Source organism: Chelonia mydas, chromosome 10 (assembly GCF_015237465.2).
Source record: "Chelonia mydas isolate rCheMyd1 chromosome 10, rCheMyd1.pri.v2, whole genome shotgun sequence".
Classification (NCBI taxonomy): domain Eukaryota; kingdom Metazoa; phylum Chordata; order Testudines; family Cheloniidae; genus Chelonia; species Chelonia mydas.
Window position 1 is genome coordinate 43,954,818 of NC_051250.2, and position 18,233 is coordinate 43,973,050.

The 18,233-nt window shown below is 48.2% G+C and overlaps 1 protein-coding gene across 2 annotated transcripts in view; it reads left to right on the forward strand.

Annotated features, from left to right (window-relative positions):
* The first annotated feature begins 544 nt into the window (after nt 1–544).
* Nucleotides 545–18,233, forward strand: part of SNX1 (sorting nexin 1) — a 40,372-nt gene continuing 22,683 nt past the window's right edge. The window contains exon 1 of one of the 2 annotated variants that reach the window (XM_007056443.4): nt 545–1,136. In XM_007056443.4, the coding sequence (XP_007056505.2) occupies nt 1,017–1,136 (120 nt within the window). In that variant the 5' untranslated portion in view covers nt 545–1,016. Of the gene's footprint in view, nt 1,137–16,459; nt 16,579–18,233 lie in introns of those variants that run through there. The other variant, XM_037910346.2, reaches the window with a different exon arrangement.

The window sequence follows — 18,233 nt, forward strand, 5'->3', positions numbered from 1 at the left end:
AGGATACGAGTTTAACTGGCTCTGCCTGGAGCTAGGGGGTGCTTAGGAATGGATGGGGCACCCCCCATACTGCCCCCAGGGCAGCGCAGGTGAGAAGGGGACCAAGGAGAAGCTGAGAACCTGGACCGGTGGTACCCAGCAGCTCTGCCAGTGTGCAACATGGGCCGCTGTCATGTCGCCACTGGCGACGTGGAGCCGTGCGGTTTGGTGCCCTGCCCGAACCTACAGAAGGTCCGTGGAAAAGACTGGACCCCCCCCCCCCCCCAGCTGTGTAAGGAAATGCAGGTGCCATTGCAAGGCAGCCGCCTTTGCTCTGACCCCAGGGAAATGCCAGTGCTCTCAGCCTTGCAGTGACACAGACGCACACCACAACCCTTCCCCCACCCTACCCCCCTCGGGCCGGGCCTGGGCTCGCAGAGTGCGGGGCAGGAGGGCGCCAGCAGGCTGGGCTAACACACCTTCCCGCGGGGGCGGAGGGGTCTTTCCCCGAGCTGAGCAGCAGAGCGCCTCCTGCCACAGTCTGCAGCTCTGATTGGCTGTCTTTGCTGAGCAGGCGGGGAAGGGCAGCCAATCAGGCGGGGCTATTTGGCACGACCCCCTCCCTTCTCTGAGGGACCGCGGGCCGAGCGCCAGGACGCCAAGCCCACCGCGCTGAACGGTTTGCGGAGAGCACTGAGCACGGCACGCGACTACCTCAGAACGAGACCATAGAGAGCACCTCGACACGGCAGAGCCCCGCCCCTATTCTGGCTCCACCCACTACAGCCAGCCCCGCACCCTCTCTCGACTCTCTGTGTTTTCTGGCGGGCCCGCCCTGTGTTTGGCTCCTCCCCCTCAAGGGCGTCCCCTGACCCCCCTTCGCCCCGCCCGCCCCTGGGCATGGCTCCTCCCCCTGGCCCGCAGAGCCAAACCCCGCCCCCGCTCACGGCGCCGCTCTCTCCTCATAAGGCTCGTCGTTGGCGTTTCCGCCCCAGCGGGCAGCGGGGAGGCGGAAGCAGCCTGAGAAGCGCAGGGACATGGCGTCGGGCGGCGCTTGCAGCTCCAGCCCCTCTGCGGAGCGACTGCCCCCGCCCTTTCCCGGGGCCGAAGGGGACGCGGACAGCGACACCGAGGGCGAGGACATCTTCACCGGCGCCGTGAGTCCGCTCGGGCCCCGGGACTCCCGAGCGTTGCTGCGCCGCTGCCCCCGTGTCGCGCCGGCCCGGGGGCCGCTGGAAAGCAGCGAGCTCCCGCCCGTCGGCGCCGCTGCCGAGCTCAGCCGAGAGGGCCTGAGCCCCAAGGGAGGCGCTCGGGACGCCGCTGGGCCCCGGTTCTCAGCGCCGCTGGCGGAAGCCGGGTCGGGGGTCTCCTCTCGCGAGCTGGGGCGGGGGCAGGAGCTCCTGGCTGGGAAGTGCCTGTAACTCGTGACCAGCCCTTGATGACAGGGCCGGGCTTTCGGGTGGCAGGGTCTCCCGTGACGTCCCCTCCCATCCCTTTGCCGAAGTGCGGAGTAAGGCAGGAGCAGGCAGGGAGGGACGCTACCTAATTGCTAGAGTACAACTGATTCACGGCTCTGCCACTGACTTGGCGTGTGTCGCTGGGCACATCACTTAGCCTCTCTGTGCCCCTTTATTTGTAAAGTAGGGATAATAACTGGCCTTTTAAAGGGGTGTAAAGATTAGGTTGCAAAGAGATCTGAAAAGGCAAATCCAGTGGCTGCTTATCATGTTGGCCTTCACTGGAATATGTTGCGTAGATAAAAACTAAAATGTTACAAACCAGTCACTTTGCTGTGTTGCTTGTCTTGATCTTAATCTACATTAGATCAGCTGCTTAGAAATCATTTAATACAAATGGATTACCATTGGAGCTCTAAACATGGGCTAGGAGAAATCTTGACTTTTTTGGTTATAATATCCCACATAACAAGTAGCCCTAATTCTTAATACGTGTAGTCAGAGAAATCTAAGCATCCCGAGGACACAGGGGGAAGCCCTGGAGGGAGTCATTCTGTAACTAGCTGCTTAAGAATTTTTGGCAAAACCACATAGCTTAGTGTAGCTAACAATAGATAAATTAGTTTTCCAGTCTGGATATAGGTACACTAAAGAAATGCATGTTGCTGGCATGTTTCATCAGGCTTTGTGTTATGGTGAGAGTTTTGTTGTGCTTGTACCAGCAGTGAACTCTTTTCAACCCAACTTGGTGGGGAGAGGGTGGCAGAGAGAATTTCCTAGGGAGGATAGTGCTTGAGTGAACAATGTGTCACTCTATTGTAAAGTGGGCTGCCTTTAAAAATGACCTGTCAGGGGCTTTATGAACATTAGTTGCACATTCACATCAGCACATCATTCTCAGGCTGTGTGAAAAGTGATCGAGGGAGACATGATATACTTGTGGAAAGTCATCAGACTAATCTGCATCATGATGAGAGCTGACAGAGTGGATACTACTTTGGCCCCCTGAGGCCAGTTTCCATTTTATTTACTGTTCTAGTATGTACCACCATTATATCTTCTGGAAATGCTCTAGTGGCTCAATATCTAAGGAATTAGATCAGAGGTGGGCAACCTATGGCCCGTGGGCCCATCCTGCCTGGCCCTTGAGCTCCCAGCCAGGGAGGCTAGCCCCTGGCCCCTCCCCGGCAGCTGCGCGGGCAGTGCTCTGAGCAGTGCGGCTGGCTCTGGCCAGGCGGTGCGACTGCCAGACATGCTGTTCTGAGCAGCATTGTAAGTGGGCCGGGAGGTTGGATAAGGGGCAGGAGGTCCCAGGAAGGGGCGGTCAGGGGTCAAGGAGCAGGGGGGTTGGATGGGTTTGGAGTTCTGATTGGGGGGGGGGGGGGGCAGGCTGTTTGGGGAGGTACAGCCTTCCCTACCCAGCCCTCCATACAGTTTTGCAATCCTGATGTGGCACTTGGGCCGAAAAGTTTGCGCACCCCTGTAGTACATTTAAACAAGCAAGGTTTAAATATACTAACTTAAAACTTGACACCAAACTCTTATCAGGCATACAAGGAAAAAGCTGGTAAGAATTGTTGGTTTTCCCCACAACCTTCTCCTGTGATTTCCCCGCACGTGCAGTCCCCTCTAGATAACTGCTGGGAGAAAGCAAAGGAATTCTAGTGTTTTTCCTCCTGCTTGTGAATGCCCTTCCACACCTGGCCACCTCTGCTCTTGGCAGCACACCCTGCCTAGACCAGTGGTTGGGGGGCTGGGAGCAGGTTTCAGGGGGTCCACCAAGCAGGGCCAGCATTAGACTTGCTGGGCACCAGGGCAGAATGCTAAAGCTCAAGCAATGTAGCTTTTCGGGGCAGGCAGTTGTCCTGCTTGCTATCCCCTAATGCCAGCCCTGGCTTTTATATGCAGAAAACCAGTTGTTGTGGCTCAGCAGAATCTTTATAGCATCGGTGGTTGGGGAGAGACTCAAAGAGAGAGATTGAGAGCCCCTGGCCTAGACTGTCCCAGAGAGTCCTGTCCCACATAAGGATGGGGAGGTGCTGCCACTTTAATTGCCTGTAGGAGTCAGGAATCTCCTGGCCAGACTTAAGACTGTGCATTTCCAGAATAGGATGTGGGTGTAGGGTGAAAGGGAGAGGGGTCTCTGAGTGCATTAAGGTCTTCTCACTTTTGTGTGAAAGTGTTACCTTTAATTTATTTCTGATTCTTTGCATTAACACAAAATGTCACCTTTGAAGCTGGTCGAACATGCGGTAGCAGAGGATATTAGGCTTGTGGCCTCTCCCTTTTTTTTTTTTTCCTCTTGTCCTTTATACACTTGAGAAGCAAAAGTTTCTGAAACCATCTTACACTTGAAAATCTGGTCCCATCTAGCCTGAGACTAGTTTAATAACCTCCTAATGGCCAAGAACAAAAGTTGAACAACCAGGAAAAGAAGGGTTTTTAAATCACTATTTCAGCATTCTTTTGCTAACAGGTTGAAGTTCAATGAACCAACACTTTGGAGAAACGGAGTCTTAAAACTTGTAGACCCCCACGACCAGTCAGTGTGTGAGCTAACAACATATTTCATGAAGAACCCCAGCAAGTTTTCCAACAGGGAATGCCAAAGTTGATATTCCTAAGGAAAACCTTCTAGCTTGCCTTTTTCCGCTCAAAGAAGCAAAGGGCACAAGACCAGCTTCTAAAATCCTCTAGTTAAGTACTCTTTGACTAGGAAAAACAAATATTAAAAACTGTATTCCTGTCTAATAGCTTAACATGTAACAGAAGGCTTGACATTGTCACCTCTTCATCAAATATAACACTAATTGATGACTATTGCAAAACATCTTGTTACAGGCAACATAGCTCTCAAAATCCAGCTTTGTGTGCAAGAGTAATATGTACATTTACTCCCTAAGGACTTAAGTCCTCTGGAAGAAATTGTTTGAAAAAGGACACAAGATTTCACAGGTTAGCTTTTTTTACTTTGGGAATCTCTTCACTATCTCTGTAATAAAAGAACTGTTTGTAGCAAAGCATCACTGATGCTGTAATTTGAAAATGAACACCTGAAATTCAGGGATAGTAGTGGTTGCTTTATGGGAAAGATTGCAGTTACACAAACCTACGAGTTACACAGGAAGGGTTAAAATAGAAACTGGTCTGGGACAGAGTGGAATCTGTAGGTTGCAGGCATAAGAAAACAGCTTGGTCAGGACATAGCTGAAGTAACCCAGTTGTGAGTGGGAAGCTTTTCCTAGTGTGTATTGGTGCTGATCTGTCAACTTCTGCAGAAACAGGGTCTCTTAAAACCTGGAGGTGCCAGCTTTATGGCTGTGAAGAGGATTCCAAATGTGACCTGAGATTGCTAGTAGACTAGCTTCAGTGCCTTGCCTCTGCTGCTCATAGCTTTGCTAAGCGGCAGTTTGAAATCAACAATCCTTCTGAGCTAATGGGGTAATCTGTGGGTCCCAGTACAAATGTCCTTATGCTACTACTTGAGGCAGAAGTTCTGAGCAGCAGAGGCAGGTACTAGGATACTCTTTAGGGGTAGAATAGCAGATCCTCTCCACCGCAGCAGTAAGGTGGCTCTGGAGAAGAAGAAAGACAGCTGCATTTTTCCTTCAACAGCTAGGGGGGGTAGATGCATCAGATTTGATGCCAGTTAGCTGAAGGCTGATGTGAAAGATGGAGCCATGAGAGGTGTCAGGAGGAGTTTCCCAAAGGCCTTGCACTTGGATCTCTTGTTTCTTGTGAGCAGCTGTAGGGCTGGTCTACACTGAAAACTTATTGGGCATAGCTGCCTATCTCAGGGGTGTGACACCCCTGAGACCCACAGCTATGCCACTCTAAGCCTTGGTAGAGACAGTGCTAGGTGGATAGAATTCTTCTGTTAGCCCAGCTACCAGCTCCCGGAGGTAGATTAACTACAGCAACAGGAGAGCCCCTCCTGTTGCTATAGAAAGCATCTATGCCAAAGTGCTATAGCGGTACTGCTGTAGTATTTTAAGTGTCGTCATACCTTTACTCTTCATGTTTGGGCCTTGTCTATCCTGCTACATTTCCTGTTGTTGCTAACACTGGTCAGCATTAGCAGTGTTGAGCCTCAGCCTGGGGAGAGGATGAGAGAATGATGAACATGTGACAGAAGTGAGTCGTGTCACTGAGGCTAGGTCAACCCTACCACTTCTTTATAACTTTGTCGCTCAGGGTGTGAATAAGCCACCCCCATGAGCGATGTAAGTTACACTGACCTAAGCACCAGTGTGGACAGCACTCTTGGTGGGAGAGCTTCTCCCACTGACATAGCTACCGCCTCTCATGGAGGTGGATTTATTATGCCGACGGAAGAGCTCTTGCCTGTCTGCATAGAGCGTTTTCACCTGACGCACTACAGTGACACATAGTGCTTCTAGTGTAGGCTAGCCCTTAGTATACTTCTGGAAGGTGCTTGGTACTGTGGTGGCAAGAGTGATATAAGAACCTATTTCAAATAGAATGGTGGGTTGCTGGCATGGCTGCTTCTAGCACTGTATAAACATGTGTGGAACGTGTCTAATCAACTTGGTATCAAAAGCTGGCAGCAACCAGTATGCACTGTTTCTAGTGTTGGTAATGTCAGGCAGAAGCTGAACAAGTGTTGGCAAGAGCTGAACGTTTTTAGAAAGCAGAACTATTGTAGACACAGCCTGGATGTCTTTTGCTTTAAAAAAAAAAAAAAATCCAGCTCTGCATTAAGGAAACTTTAGAACGGTAACCCCCAGCTTGCAGCAAAATGAATATCGTAAATCCTAATTAATTTCTAGAGCTCATTCTCCCCTTGTTTTTGGAGTTCTTCCTCTACTCGGCATCATGATGGCTGGAAGGGACTACCTGGAACAAAACTCTCTGGCCCACTCTCCCATACTGAGCAAAGCTTTGAAGATTCATGCAGTGACTTAAGTTTCTTCTCTTGCCTGAAAGATGGCTGTCCTGTCCACATACAGCTGTACTTTAGCTAATGGAAACAAACTGGAGTTGTGTGCTCGGGGCAGCAGTCTTTGCAGATAATACTGGGCAAACAAACAGTAGTGAGGACTACATGTGGAGATGTTTCCCCAAACACTAGACAGTGGTGCTACAGCTCCGTCTGCTGTGCAGTTCATTGGGATCATTCTTGAATGATACTGGTCTGCTGCTTTTTTTTAACTAAACGCTGCGGTATGAAACTGCTGTCTGCACCTCTTTGCTGCTAAACAGATGTGCACTTTAAGCCCTTCAGGTCATAAATGAGTAGAAACTACTAGGAGCTAAAAGAGAACCCTTGTTTAATTGATGCAATGACATGGAGAGATGAGGGCCCAGAAATGGCCTGGCCATTCAGCAATTAATCGGTGATTTGGTAGTCTGGATAAACATGTTGTTAATCCTGGCTGGACTCTGCCTTTCCTTGACCCCTTCTCCACCTTGTGTGTCTGAATCCCTAGACAGGTAGAGGAAAGTCCTTGGTTTTTGTTTAACTCATGCTCTCCAACTGACTAGATCTGTATCTGTTGCTCCTGCCCCTGCCTATTAAGTTGTGGGAGTTCCAGTAGTGATAAGTAGCTCTTAGACTTGCTGTGTAGGCACATAAGCTGGAGTCCCATAGTAAAGAGACTGTTAACAGAATGTACAGCCACACTGGAATTGCTAGAACAGAGCAATGATCCATATAGTTAGGTATCCTTTATCAACAGCAGCCCTTGCCAGATGCTTTGGAGGAGAGCTCAGTTAGCTTCCAAAATTTACATAAATGCAATATTTTGGTGGTGGGAACTTCCTTCCTGGCCTCCCCTGAATACCACCTTGTACCTCGAAGTGTATATGGGCTGACAAACCCCATGGCTTTCCTGTCTAGTGTAATTGCAGGTGAGATCCCCGTTTAGACAAATGGATGATCCTCTTGGATCTTACTAAACTCTTGCACTGATCCTGCAGCAGTTTCACAAGGCTAATACTTCCTAGTATTCTAGCCATTATAGGTCTTTGTCCTCTTGGCTTAGACGTACATGTCAACAAGCAGCAGCGCTTAGGGAGGATCACAAAGCAGGACTTGAAAAAGCCACTTGCTAAGGACAGTAGAAAAATTACCCTGGTGAGTTGTGGGAGGGAAGGGTACAGAAGCCAAGCTAGCCAATCCTGGGGAACAATTTCTTAAGTCAGTCATTTGACTGTGAAGAGAATGCTTCGCTTGTGATCATGACCAATGCATTGGTGACTTCTGAGCTGTCTGCAGACCAGGAGTTTCTACTGCTGTTGGTAGCCTTCCCCCCCCCCCCCCAGCAGCCTACTGACCTGGGCAAGACAGACAAGAGCCAGAAGGAGCTAAGATTGTCACTAGGGTCTTGCCCTTTCCTCTTGCTTGTGGTTTGCTTAAATTTTCATATCCACCTCTGTCTAGTAGGTATCGGGGCATAAATACGTACCATATATACTCGTTCATAAGCCGAATATTTTTGGTAAAAAAGTGATGCACCAAAGAGTGGGGGTCAGCTTATAAACAGGTCTACACCAAAATTTGATTTTAAACTCTATGAAATCATTGAATTGAATATCTAATACATTGTTGTTTTGTTTACCTGGAGCGTTCGCAGGCATGGAGCCCCTCAGCTCCCAGTGGCCGTGGTTTGCCGTTCCCAGCCAATGGGAGCTGCAGGAAATGGCTCTGTGATTGGGATATACACAAGGAAAATAATCAATATAAAGCACTAAAATTGATTTTTCAATGATGTGTTTGGCGTACATATTAAAGTCCCTTTTTCAGAGAATATGATCTCTTATTGTCAGTCATCCCTTTTTGATGGGGAAGAAAGGATTTGTTCTAGTCATTTGAGTCAAGAATGACTTGTTTTCTTGCGTTTAACAAATCAGACAGGGTAGAAGAGAGGATGACAAAAGGTGGTTGGGTGGAGTGCATTTGATACATTTTAGGATGCAGGGTGACTAGTCAGTTATGGAGAGTGGCCACAGCAGCTGTTGCTCTAGATCTGGCTTAGCATCCCTGGAAGAGAAGTATCTGGCTTCTTGGTCAGGTCCCTTCCCTTATGGGTCCTTCTCAGGCTGGTCAGAGCTGGATGGGCCATAACATCTCATTATGCTGGTGCTGTGTAGTTAGTCACAGGATCACGTGAAAAGCCAAGGGACAGGACAGGAGGAAGATAATGGGAGATAGGGACACATGAGGTCAGGGAAGATGGAGCAGGATCTTGCGTGGATCAGGCTGAGGTCTTTGCCACCACCGCACCAGCAATCAGGCATACCCACTGGTATTTCAAGGTCTGGGTGTTTAGGATGAAAATCCCTTGGCAGCAGGTGCGGTGGAGGATCACTTTTTTTTCCCCACACCCTCTCTTTAGGGGCCCCCCCCCCCCCAAAGGGGGTGGTGGATGGGCTATTCCATTCTTACCTTATTTTGTTAATCAATTAGGCCTAACTTCCAAAGTACCAATTTTGGTCCATTGACTTTCAGTCCTATATTCCTCTTGTTTACTGGGCATGCCCTTAACTGAAGGACTGTTACATTAATAGGCCTGTTTGGATTAACCCAGTCTGTCTCCCTTTCTGTCTCTTCCCACCAACACCTACTGTTGTAGGTGATAGGAACATCTTATAAACTTATCTATTTAACACTGTTGAACTGCCAGACCTATGCAAATTTGGAGGTCCCAATTATAGCGGTTAATGTTAAATGCTTGACCGAACTATAATTCCTGTCCTTCTGCTCTAGGCATATATGTGAGGCAAATTAACATTGTTGGTACCTTTATGCTGGTTGCAGGCAGGCACTTTTTGCAGAACTGAAATTCTTGCCTGTGTGGATAGAACAAAAGACCATCTCCCTACTGTGTCTTTCCCATGGTTGTATAATAGTCTTTTCCTTCCAGAAGGCGAAGAATAATTCTAGCTAACATGAAGGCCACCCGTCTAGATCTGTATAAATTTATGACTGCTAACGCTACAGTGAGAATGGCATGCCTGCCTAGGTGACCTTTAGCATCTGACCTGTAATCTAGATATGTCCCCTTAATGTATTTGCAGCCTACATAACAGAGATTTGACAGTCACTTAGGCCTAGATCCACAGATAAAACTAGGCACCTAAGTCCCATTCTTAACTGCCACTGCAATCCACAATTATTACTTGGCTGCTGCCTAAAATCACATGATTCCTATATTGGGGCAGGGGATGCGGTAAAAGTTCCCTAGGAGCCTGTATTTCTGCCACTGAGCATGTGCACTGTTGCCTCACTCTAGCTGTCCAGATATTTATCTCCCAGCTAAGCACTGGAGCAATTCATAAGCCAGGGGAAGATAAGCAGAGGAGCATCTAATTCATACGTACATAAGAACGGCCATACTGGGTCAGACCAAAGGTCCATCTAGCCCAGTATCCTGTCTTCTGACGGTAAATGCCAAGTGCCCCAGAGGGAATGAACAGATAATCAAGTGATCCATCCCCTGTCACCTATTCCCCGCTTCTGGCACACAGCCATTAATGGACCTATCCTCTATGAATTTATCTAGTTCTTTCTGAACCCTGTTATAGTCTTGGCCTTCACAACATCCTCTGGCAAGGAGTTCCACAGGTTGACTGTGCATTGTGTGTGTGGGAAATACTTCCTTTAGTTTGTTTTTAAACCTGCTGCCTATTAATGTAATTTAGTGATCCCTGGTTCTTGTGTTATGCGAAGGAGTAAATAACACTTCCTTATTTACTTTCTCTATGCCAGTCAAAACATAGAGAATCCCTCTAGGCAAAACCTTAAGTTACAAAAAGACACAAATAGGAATATACATTCCATTCAGCAGAGCTTATTTTCTCAGCCATTTAAAGAAATCAGAATCTAATGCATATCTAGCTAGATTACTTACTAAGTTCTAAGATGCCATTCCTTTTCTGTTCCCGGCAAAAGCATCACACAGACAGAGAGCCTTTGTTTCTCCCCCCTCCAGCTTTGAAAGTATCTTGTCTCCTCATTGGTCATTTTGGTCAGGTCCCAGTGAGGTTATCCTAATTTCTTAACCCTTTACAGGTGAAAGGGTTTTTCCTCTGGCCAGGAGGGATTTTAAAGGTGTTTACCCTTCCCTTTATATTTACGACACCATGGATTTATATAGAGGCAATATATTTATCTCTTTCTTAATGATTCCCAACATTCTAGCCACTTTTGACTGCCGCTGCATATTGAATGGATGTTTTTCAGAGAACTGTCCACAATGACTCCAAGATCTTTCATGAGTGGTAATAGCTAATTTAGACCCCATCTTTTTGTATGTCTAGTTGGGATTGTTTTCCAATGGGCATTACTTTGCATTTATCAACATTGAATTTCATCTGCTCTTTTGTTCCCCAGTCACCCAGTTTTGAGATACTTTTGTAGCTCTTCGCAGTCTGCTTGGAACTTAACTATCTTGAGTAGTTTTGTATCTTCTGAAAATTTTGCCACCTCACTGTTTACCCATTTTTCCAGATCATTTATGAATCTTATGTAGGACTGGTTCCAGTACAGACCCCTGGGGGACACCACTATTTACCTCTCTCCAGTCTGAAGACTGACTATTTATTCCTACCCTTTGTTTCTTATCTTTTTAACCAGTTACTGATATGTGACAGCACCTTCCCTCTTATCCCATGACAGCTTACTTTGCTTAAGGGCCTTTGGTGGAGGGACCTTATTAAAGGCTTTCTGAAAAGATAAGTACACTATATCGCAGAGGTGGGCAAACTAGGGCCCATGGACAAAGTACAGCCTGCAGGACCATCCTGCCCGGCCCCTGAGGTCCTGGCCTGGGAGACTGACCCCCTCCCCAGCCACACTGCCATGCAGCACGACACTCTGAGCAACAGGGCTGCAGAGCCTGGCCTGACCTGCTCTGTGCAGTGCGGCTGCCTGTCTTGGTGCAGCTGCACTGCCAGCCACTGGTGCTCCAGGCAGCGTGGGTGGGGAGTTGGATAGAGGGCAGGGGAGTTCAGGGGTGGACAGGGGTGTGGATAGGGGTCAGGGCAGTCAGAGGGCAGGGAACAGGGGTGGAATGGGGGCAGGAGTCCCAGGGGGACCGTAAGGGAGGAGAGGTTGAATGGGGTGGTGGTGGAGCAGTTAGTGGCAAGGGATCTGGGGGCAGTTAGGGAGAAGGGGTGGCTGGATGGGGCAGGGGTCCGGGGGGGCAGTCAAGGAGAAGGGGGGGGGGAGTTAGGCGTGGGAAGTCTGGGGGCAGTCAGGGGACTGAGAGCAGGGGGGTGGATGGGGCAGGGGTCCTTGGGGGGCCATCAGGGAATGTGGGGGGTTGGATGGGACAGGAGTCCTGGGGGGGGCCATCAGGGCATGAGAAGCAGGGGGGTCAGATGGGGGCAGGGGCTGGGCCATGCTTGGCTGTTTGGGGAGGCACAGCCTCCCCAAACTGGCCCTCCATTCAATTTCAGAAACCCGATGTGGCCCTAAGGCCAATAATTTTCCCAGCCCCTGCTATATCCACTGGATCCCCCTTGTCCACATGCTTGTTGAGCCCCTCAAAGAATTCTAGTAGATTGGTGAGGCATGATTTCCCTTTACAAAAACCATGTTGACTCTTTCTCTCCCCCCCCCCCCCGCCCCAACAAATTATGTTAATCTGTGTGTTAAGTTCCCTCTAAGCGGCGTGGATGTGCAACAGCCTATCAAGGGCCACACAGACGCTCAGGGCTGCGGCAGGGAAAGGTGCTTCTCCCCTGGCCCCAGCCCCAGAGCTGCAGCAGGCATGGAGAGACGGGGAGGCGGCTCTCCCCTTGCCCAAGAGCTGCTGCAGCCAGGGAGAGGGCTGCGGGGAGTCCTCTCCCCACCACGGCCCTGGAGCAGCCTACACCCGAAACACTTCATCCCCAGCCCCACCCTAGAGCCCTCTGCCCCAGACATGAGCACCCTCCCACATTCTGAACCCCTTGGCCCCACCCCACCACAGGTCACCTCCATATTGGTGCACATAACAAAATCAATTTTTTGCATGCATATGCAAAATGAGAGGGAACATTGTCCATGTCTGATTTTGTCCTTTTTACTATAGCTTTAGTCAGTTTGCCCCATACTGAAGTCAGGCTTACCAGCCTACATTTGCCAGGATCACTTGTGGAGCCCTTTTTAAAAATGGGTGTCATGTTAGCCATCCTCCAGTCATTTGGTACAGAAGCTGATTTAAATAAGTTACAAACTAGAGTATTTTCCACTGAATGCATCTGATGAAGTGAGTTGTAGCTCACAAAAGCTTATGCTCAAATAAACTTGTTAGTCTCTAAGGTGCCACAAGTCCTCCTTTTTTTTTGTGAATACAGACTAACACAGCTGCTACTCTGAAACTAGAGTTAGTAGTTCTGCAATTTCGCATTTGAGTTTCTTCAGAGCTCCTGGGTGACTTATTACTGTTTATCAATTTGTTCCAAAACCTCCTCTAATGACTCCTACCAATCAGGCCCTACACCAGACTGAGGTGTGCTCAGAGGCTGCTGACCTCAGCATAAAACAGCTGGGGGGAGACAGGAGGAAGACCTTTCTGACAACCTCTCACCCAGTGGCTAGAGCACTGACCTGGGTTGTGGGAAACCACCAGTTCAAGTCCCCTCTCTGCTTGATCAGAATGGATTTGAGCAGGGATGTGCCACCTCTCCGGTGAGTGCCCTAACCTCAGGGCTATTGTCATTCTCACTTTTCTGGCCTAATTAAATAACCAAATTAAATGTTGTTGAAGTTGTTCCTCTTACTGTTTAAATTATTGGGCCAGTGAATGTGTAACCTAACCACTGGGCTATAGTCATCATCACTCAGGTGAATACCCTGAGTGCATGATAATATCTGGAACGATGGGATTGTCTCCCTTTGCTGCAGCTTGATTTCCTCAAGACTTTCCTCCTCCACAGCTCAGAGGCTGTCAGTGGGGGATGGGACCACGCTGTGTCCCTAGAAATCTATCTGTGTACTTCTGTCTCCCCAGCTCCTCCAGTTCAGTCACTCAGCTCTCAAGAGCCTGTGCTCCATCTGAGTTCCATGAGCTCATTGCACTGTATGTGCACGTACACTATTGCACTGAATGCAGCATGTACGATTATCTGCCTTGTGGGCAGGTAAAGTGGAGAATCCCCACTCTGCTGATATTTTTGCCTGCCTTCTTTTCACTCTTGCAGGGGTTTGGGTTTTTGGGTTGTTTAGAATGTTTGTAGGTGTATCTGGCCCTCTAAACTCCCTGGTTTGCTGCTTCTGGTAGCTTAGGAGCTAGCTTCCTAATGCCTCTTCCCCCAAGTTAGCCCTACCCCCTTGTCAAGGGATCCTAAAGGGGCTAGGGATCGAAAAGTAGCAGGCAAAAGCCTCCTTAGTGAGCTCTCAGCCTAGCCAGGTAGGCTGCTTGGCTCAGCACACAGACTCCACACCAGATCTCACTATAATCTTTAATCAAGCAAGCACACAACAAACTGACAAGTTTACCCCCAAGGATCCTGTGGCCACCTCCTTCACCTGAACTCCATTGCAAGTCTCCAGTCTCTTCTGCTCCTGTTGAGCTCCTAGCTAAATGTGCTAAGGCAGACCTCTGCTGAGCAAAGTGTAGGAACCCTGCTATTTCGCTGCAGGCCTGCATTGCTGTACTACAGCGTGCTGTAAAATCTGGTTCTGATCACTGCTAGGTACTTACACAGGCTGATTCCCATTGACTTCAGTTGGAGCAGTCCTGCCTACTAAAACAGCAATGTTTAGTTTGTTTTAGCCACCCCAGTTTCACTGTTCTACATGAAGCAACATGCATTCAGCTAGGACCTATGCATTTGGACTCTTAAAATTCCAGCAGCCAGTTTAATCAGCAATGACTCAGTTGGCAGTGAGTCGGAACTGAGTGGTTTTCTTTGGACCAAGCATTATAAGCAGAACCAGAGCTGAAACTTGGCTGTTATGCTGACGTCCATAGCAAAGTACACCCAGGAGAGGACTGCCTGCCTTGTTTCTGTTCTTTGTTCTGAGCTAAGCTCTTTGCCATGCCCCATTACTCTTCCATGTTCCAGCAAATAAAACAAATCTTCATGTGAGGCACTAAACAAAGACTTCATCGCAAGGTAACGCTCACATCAGGAGTCTGGGTAGAGTCTGACTTGCCATACTTACAAACCGCACAAGCCCTTATCTTCCCAAGGGGAGCATGCTACTGCTAAGCATGTGTTTAAATCCAGCATCTCCAGTGAGTGAGCCTAGGTGGGCCATCATGCACTGTGATGGGAGAATAGTGAAACCTGTAGAAGTTACCAAAGCTACAGCTTAGTCAGTACTACAGTGTAGACATGGACACTACAGAGGAATAGGAGCTGGAGATAGTAAAATCAATAGTACTCTTTGATAACAAACTAGATATAAACAAAATAGCTTGGCATCTTTAACAGACATGAGTTGGAACCTGATTACTTTAATAAAAAAATAACTCACTGTGATGCTGAGACATTTGAGCAGTTAGCACTTCCCCTTCATTTAAGTAAGAGGTGGCTGCAGAGCACAAGAAACCAGTCTCTTGCTACAATCCTGCCTATGTCATCTATCTGTGCCCCTTCTTCCCTAGTTTAATGGTAAGATTAACTGCAGAAAAACAAGATCTGAATTGCACCTGCTTCAACAGAAGTCAATCACCACAGCATCCATGAAGAGAGCAGGGCTGGGGCTGAAGTGCCATAGGCCAATGCCTAGGGCTCTCCTGCCTGGAGTCACATGAGTACTGTACATGTGCATCTCAGCTTTCATGTAAATTTCTAGGCCTAATGTTTGTAAAGCAAAGCTGAAATGTGAACAATGCATTGGTGATTGCTAGTCTTCAGACAGCCCGAAACAATAGCTCTGAGGGGATGAGCTGCCCCATGCATCTCAGTGAGGTGTTAATTCCAAGCCCCAGTGCTCTGGGGAACCCCACCAACGCACACTCTAATAGAGGACCCTGCATAAACCTTCTGTGGGTCACAAACTGAATGAGCCAGCAATGTGGTGGTAGCTGTTCATGCAGCTGCACCACTTATTAAGTGTCAGACACGGCAGGTACATTCCCTCTCTGCTTAACACTGACAAGGCCTCAGCTGGGGTACTGTGTCCACTTCTGGGCACCATGCTTCAGGAAAGAGATGAACAAATTGGAGAGAGTCCAGAGGAGAGCAATAAAAATGAGAAGACTTGGAAAACCTGGCCTGTAAGGAAGGATTTTTAAAACGAAAAAAAACCCCAGAATAAATTTTAGTCTCTAAGGTGCCACAAGTACTCCTCTTCTTTTTGCAAATACAGACTAACACGGCTGCTACTCTGAAACCAGAAAAACTGTGATTAGTCTTGAGAAAAGACTACTGAGAGGGGACCTGTTAAGCCTTCAAATATATTAAGGGCTGTTGTAAAGAGGATGGTGATCAATTGTTCTGTATCCTTTGCAGATAAGCCAAGAGGTAATGGGCTTAATCTGCAGCAAGGAGATGTAGGTTATATAGCTGGAAAAGATTTCCTAATAAGGTAGTTAAGCACCAGAATAGGCTTCCAGTGGAGATTGTGGCATCCCTGTCATTGGAGGCTTTTAAGAACAGGTTGGATGAACACACCTGCCAGGGATGCTTTAGGTTTACTTGGTCCTGCCTCAGCAGAGGGTACTGGACTTGATGATCTCTTGAGTTCCCTTTCAGCCTGACACTTCTATGATTCTGAGTCCATCTGCAGCAGGTCCAGCCCACTTACACTATGGCTGTGGGAGTATCTGCTTGGGCAAGTTACTGGGATTTCCCCTTGATGCCACCTGTGCATCTTGAGGTGAGAGGGACCCCTGCTGCTCTTGAAGGTGAGCCCATGCTGCTTTTCTTGCCTTTTTGGAAGGGCAGGAGGGCCTCCTTCCCCCACCCATACTCAGCAGGAGTAGCCCCATTGCACAGGGCTGGCCCCACAGCAGGGAGCCCATGCCATGGTATAGCTAAGGGTCTGGATTACCTTAATCCAGCCCTGGGACATATGATCTCAGCAAGGGCACAGTGTGTTCTGTTGCTGTAGAATGTCTTCTTTCTAGCAGGTGGCAGAGTGGAGCAGGGAGCTAAAGTGCTCATTGCCACTCCATCTTTGGTTGGGCTGAAACTCTCCACTCCAGTTTCAAGATCCCTGATCTGTTGATAAAACCTCATGGTAAGGTGGTTAGACACTACTGATGTTGGTTATTTCCACTTTCGGTTATCTGTCTTCGGATAGCATGGTCTCTGCTGCAAAACCGTGTTGTGCTGCAGGTATACAGGCAGGTGCCAGCAGAAATGCACTATACACAGTGCCATAACTATGCCTCATGTTAGAAGAGCAGGCTCTGAAGATAATATCGCCGTACCTTCATGTAAATGTTCAGTAACAGCAAAGGAAGAGTGTATAAAGGCTATATGGGCATAACTGTCCAGAAAACCAGTATCCAGAGGCTCAAGGGTCCTCTTGTTAGGCCAAGCTACACCTCAGTGTCTGCTCCATCTCTGTAACTGGGACCACCACTCATTATAATTGCCTCTGACCCAGCCAGGATCTAAAACTAATTGTCGGGTGCATTTTTATTTCCTCCCTTGTGAACTCTCTAGAGACTAAGGACTTAAATTTGTTAGTCTCTAAGGTGCCACAAGTAGTCCTTTTCTTTTTACGGACTTCATTGTGGTGGAAGTATAGGACTACTTTTAACATGTAACTAGCTACTTGGCATACTGGTTTCCCTGGGCAGACTTTCATCTTGCCTTAGACCACTCTGTGTTGCCAAGTCACTGTCTCTTGCCTATTGAGTAGCCTGCTCAAATGGCAGTATTCTGTGTGCTGTGGATGGAGCAGCCCTGCAAACTCATTCTTGTGAGTCACAAGGTTGGATTGGCCCTGTTGACAGCTCAGTACTAACTGACACTGCAAAGTGCAGGAGGGGGTTGGAGGGGGGGGGCAACTTTCAGAAAGAATGAACTCCCTGGGTTTCAAAAGGAACATTATCCATAGTGATGTGTATGTGCCTTGTGTTAGGGCTTGTTGTCAGCTTCAGAAACTGGCACTGTGCATCACATGGCTTTGAAGTGAAATCTCTAAGCATTTGGGACAGAAATTCTGGACAGTGCAGCCTTCTCTGCCTTTGTAGAATTGTTCTAGGAGAAGATATGCTGCAACCTTATATAGAACAGATTACTGGCTCCCTGGTATAGATCTGGCTCCAAACCATGCCCGGTGAGCAGGACATGCAAATAGATCCATAGAATGGCCTTTTTTCTCTTTCTTTGTGTAGCAGTCTGTGGTTGGTGTAATGGATAGAAACCCACTGATCTGAAAACATAATCCTGCTTGCTTCACAACTGGCCTCTCCTGCACTTCAGGAAATGACCCACTAGTGGTAGCGACACTTGAGCACTGTCTACATTAGCAATCTCAAGTCACTGGTATCCTGACCACTAAAAAGGCCTGCTCTGAACATAGCTGACTGTATAGTAGTGAAAATACTCGAGCTTCACCATTGCTACGAGTGGATCTGCCAGGCCTGGAATTATAGGCACTAACTTGCCCAGTGTATGTAGAGACAATGCTGAGCAGTGCATGGTGCATTTAAACTCTGACCCTGTCCATGCTATCTTTGAAATGGTACTAGTCATATCTATGTGTAAATAGCTGTCTGCACCATCAGACTAGCATGAAGAGTGCCTTCTGATATGTCCTTTATTTGAGGACTGTATATTTGATTTTTTGGAACAGGGGATGAAATAGGAGCTTGCTTTGTCCACCCCACACATCGACCTGGTATTACAGTGCCTCCAGGAAAAAACAGTGTCTTCTGGGGA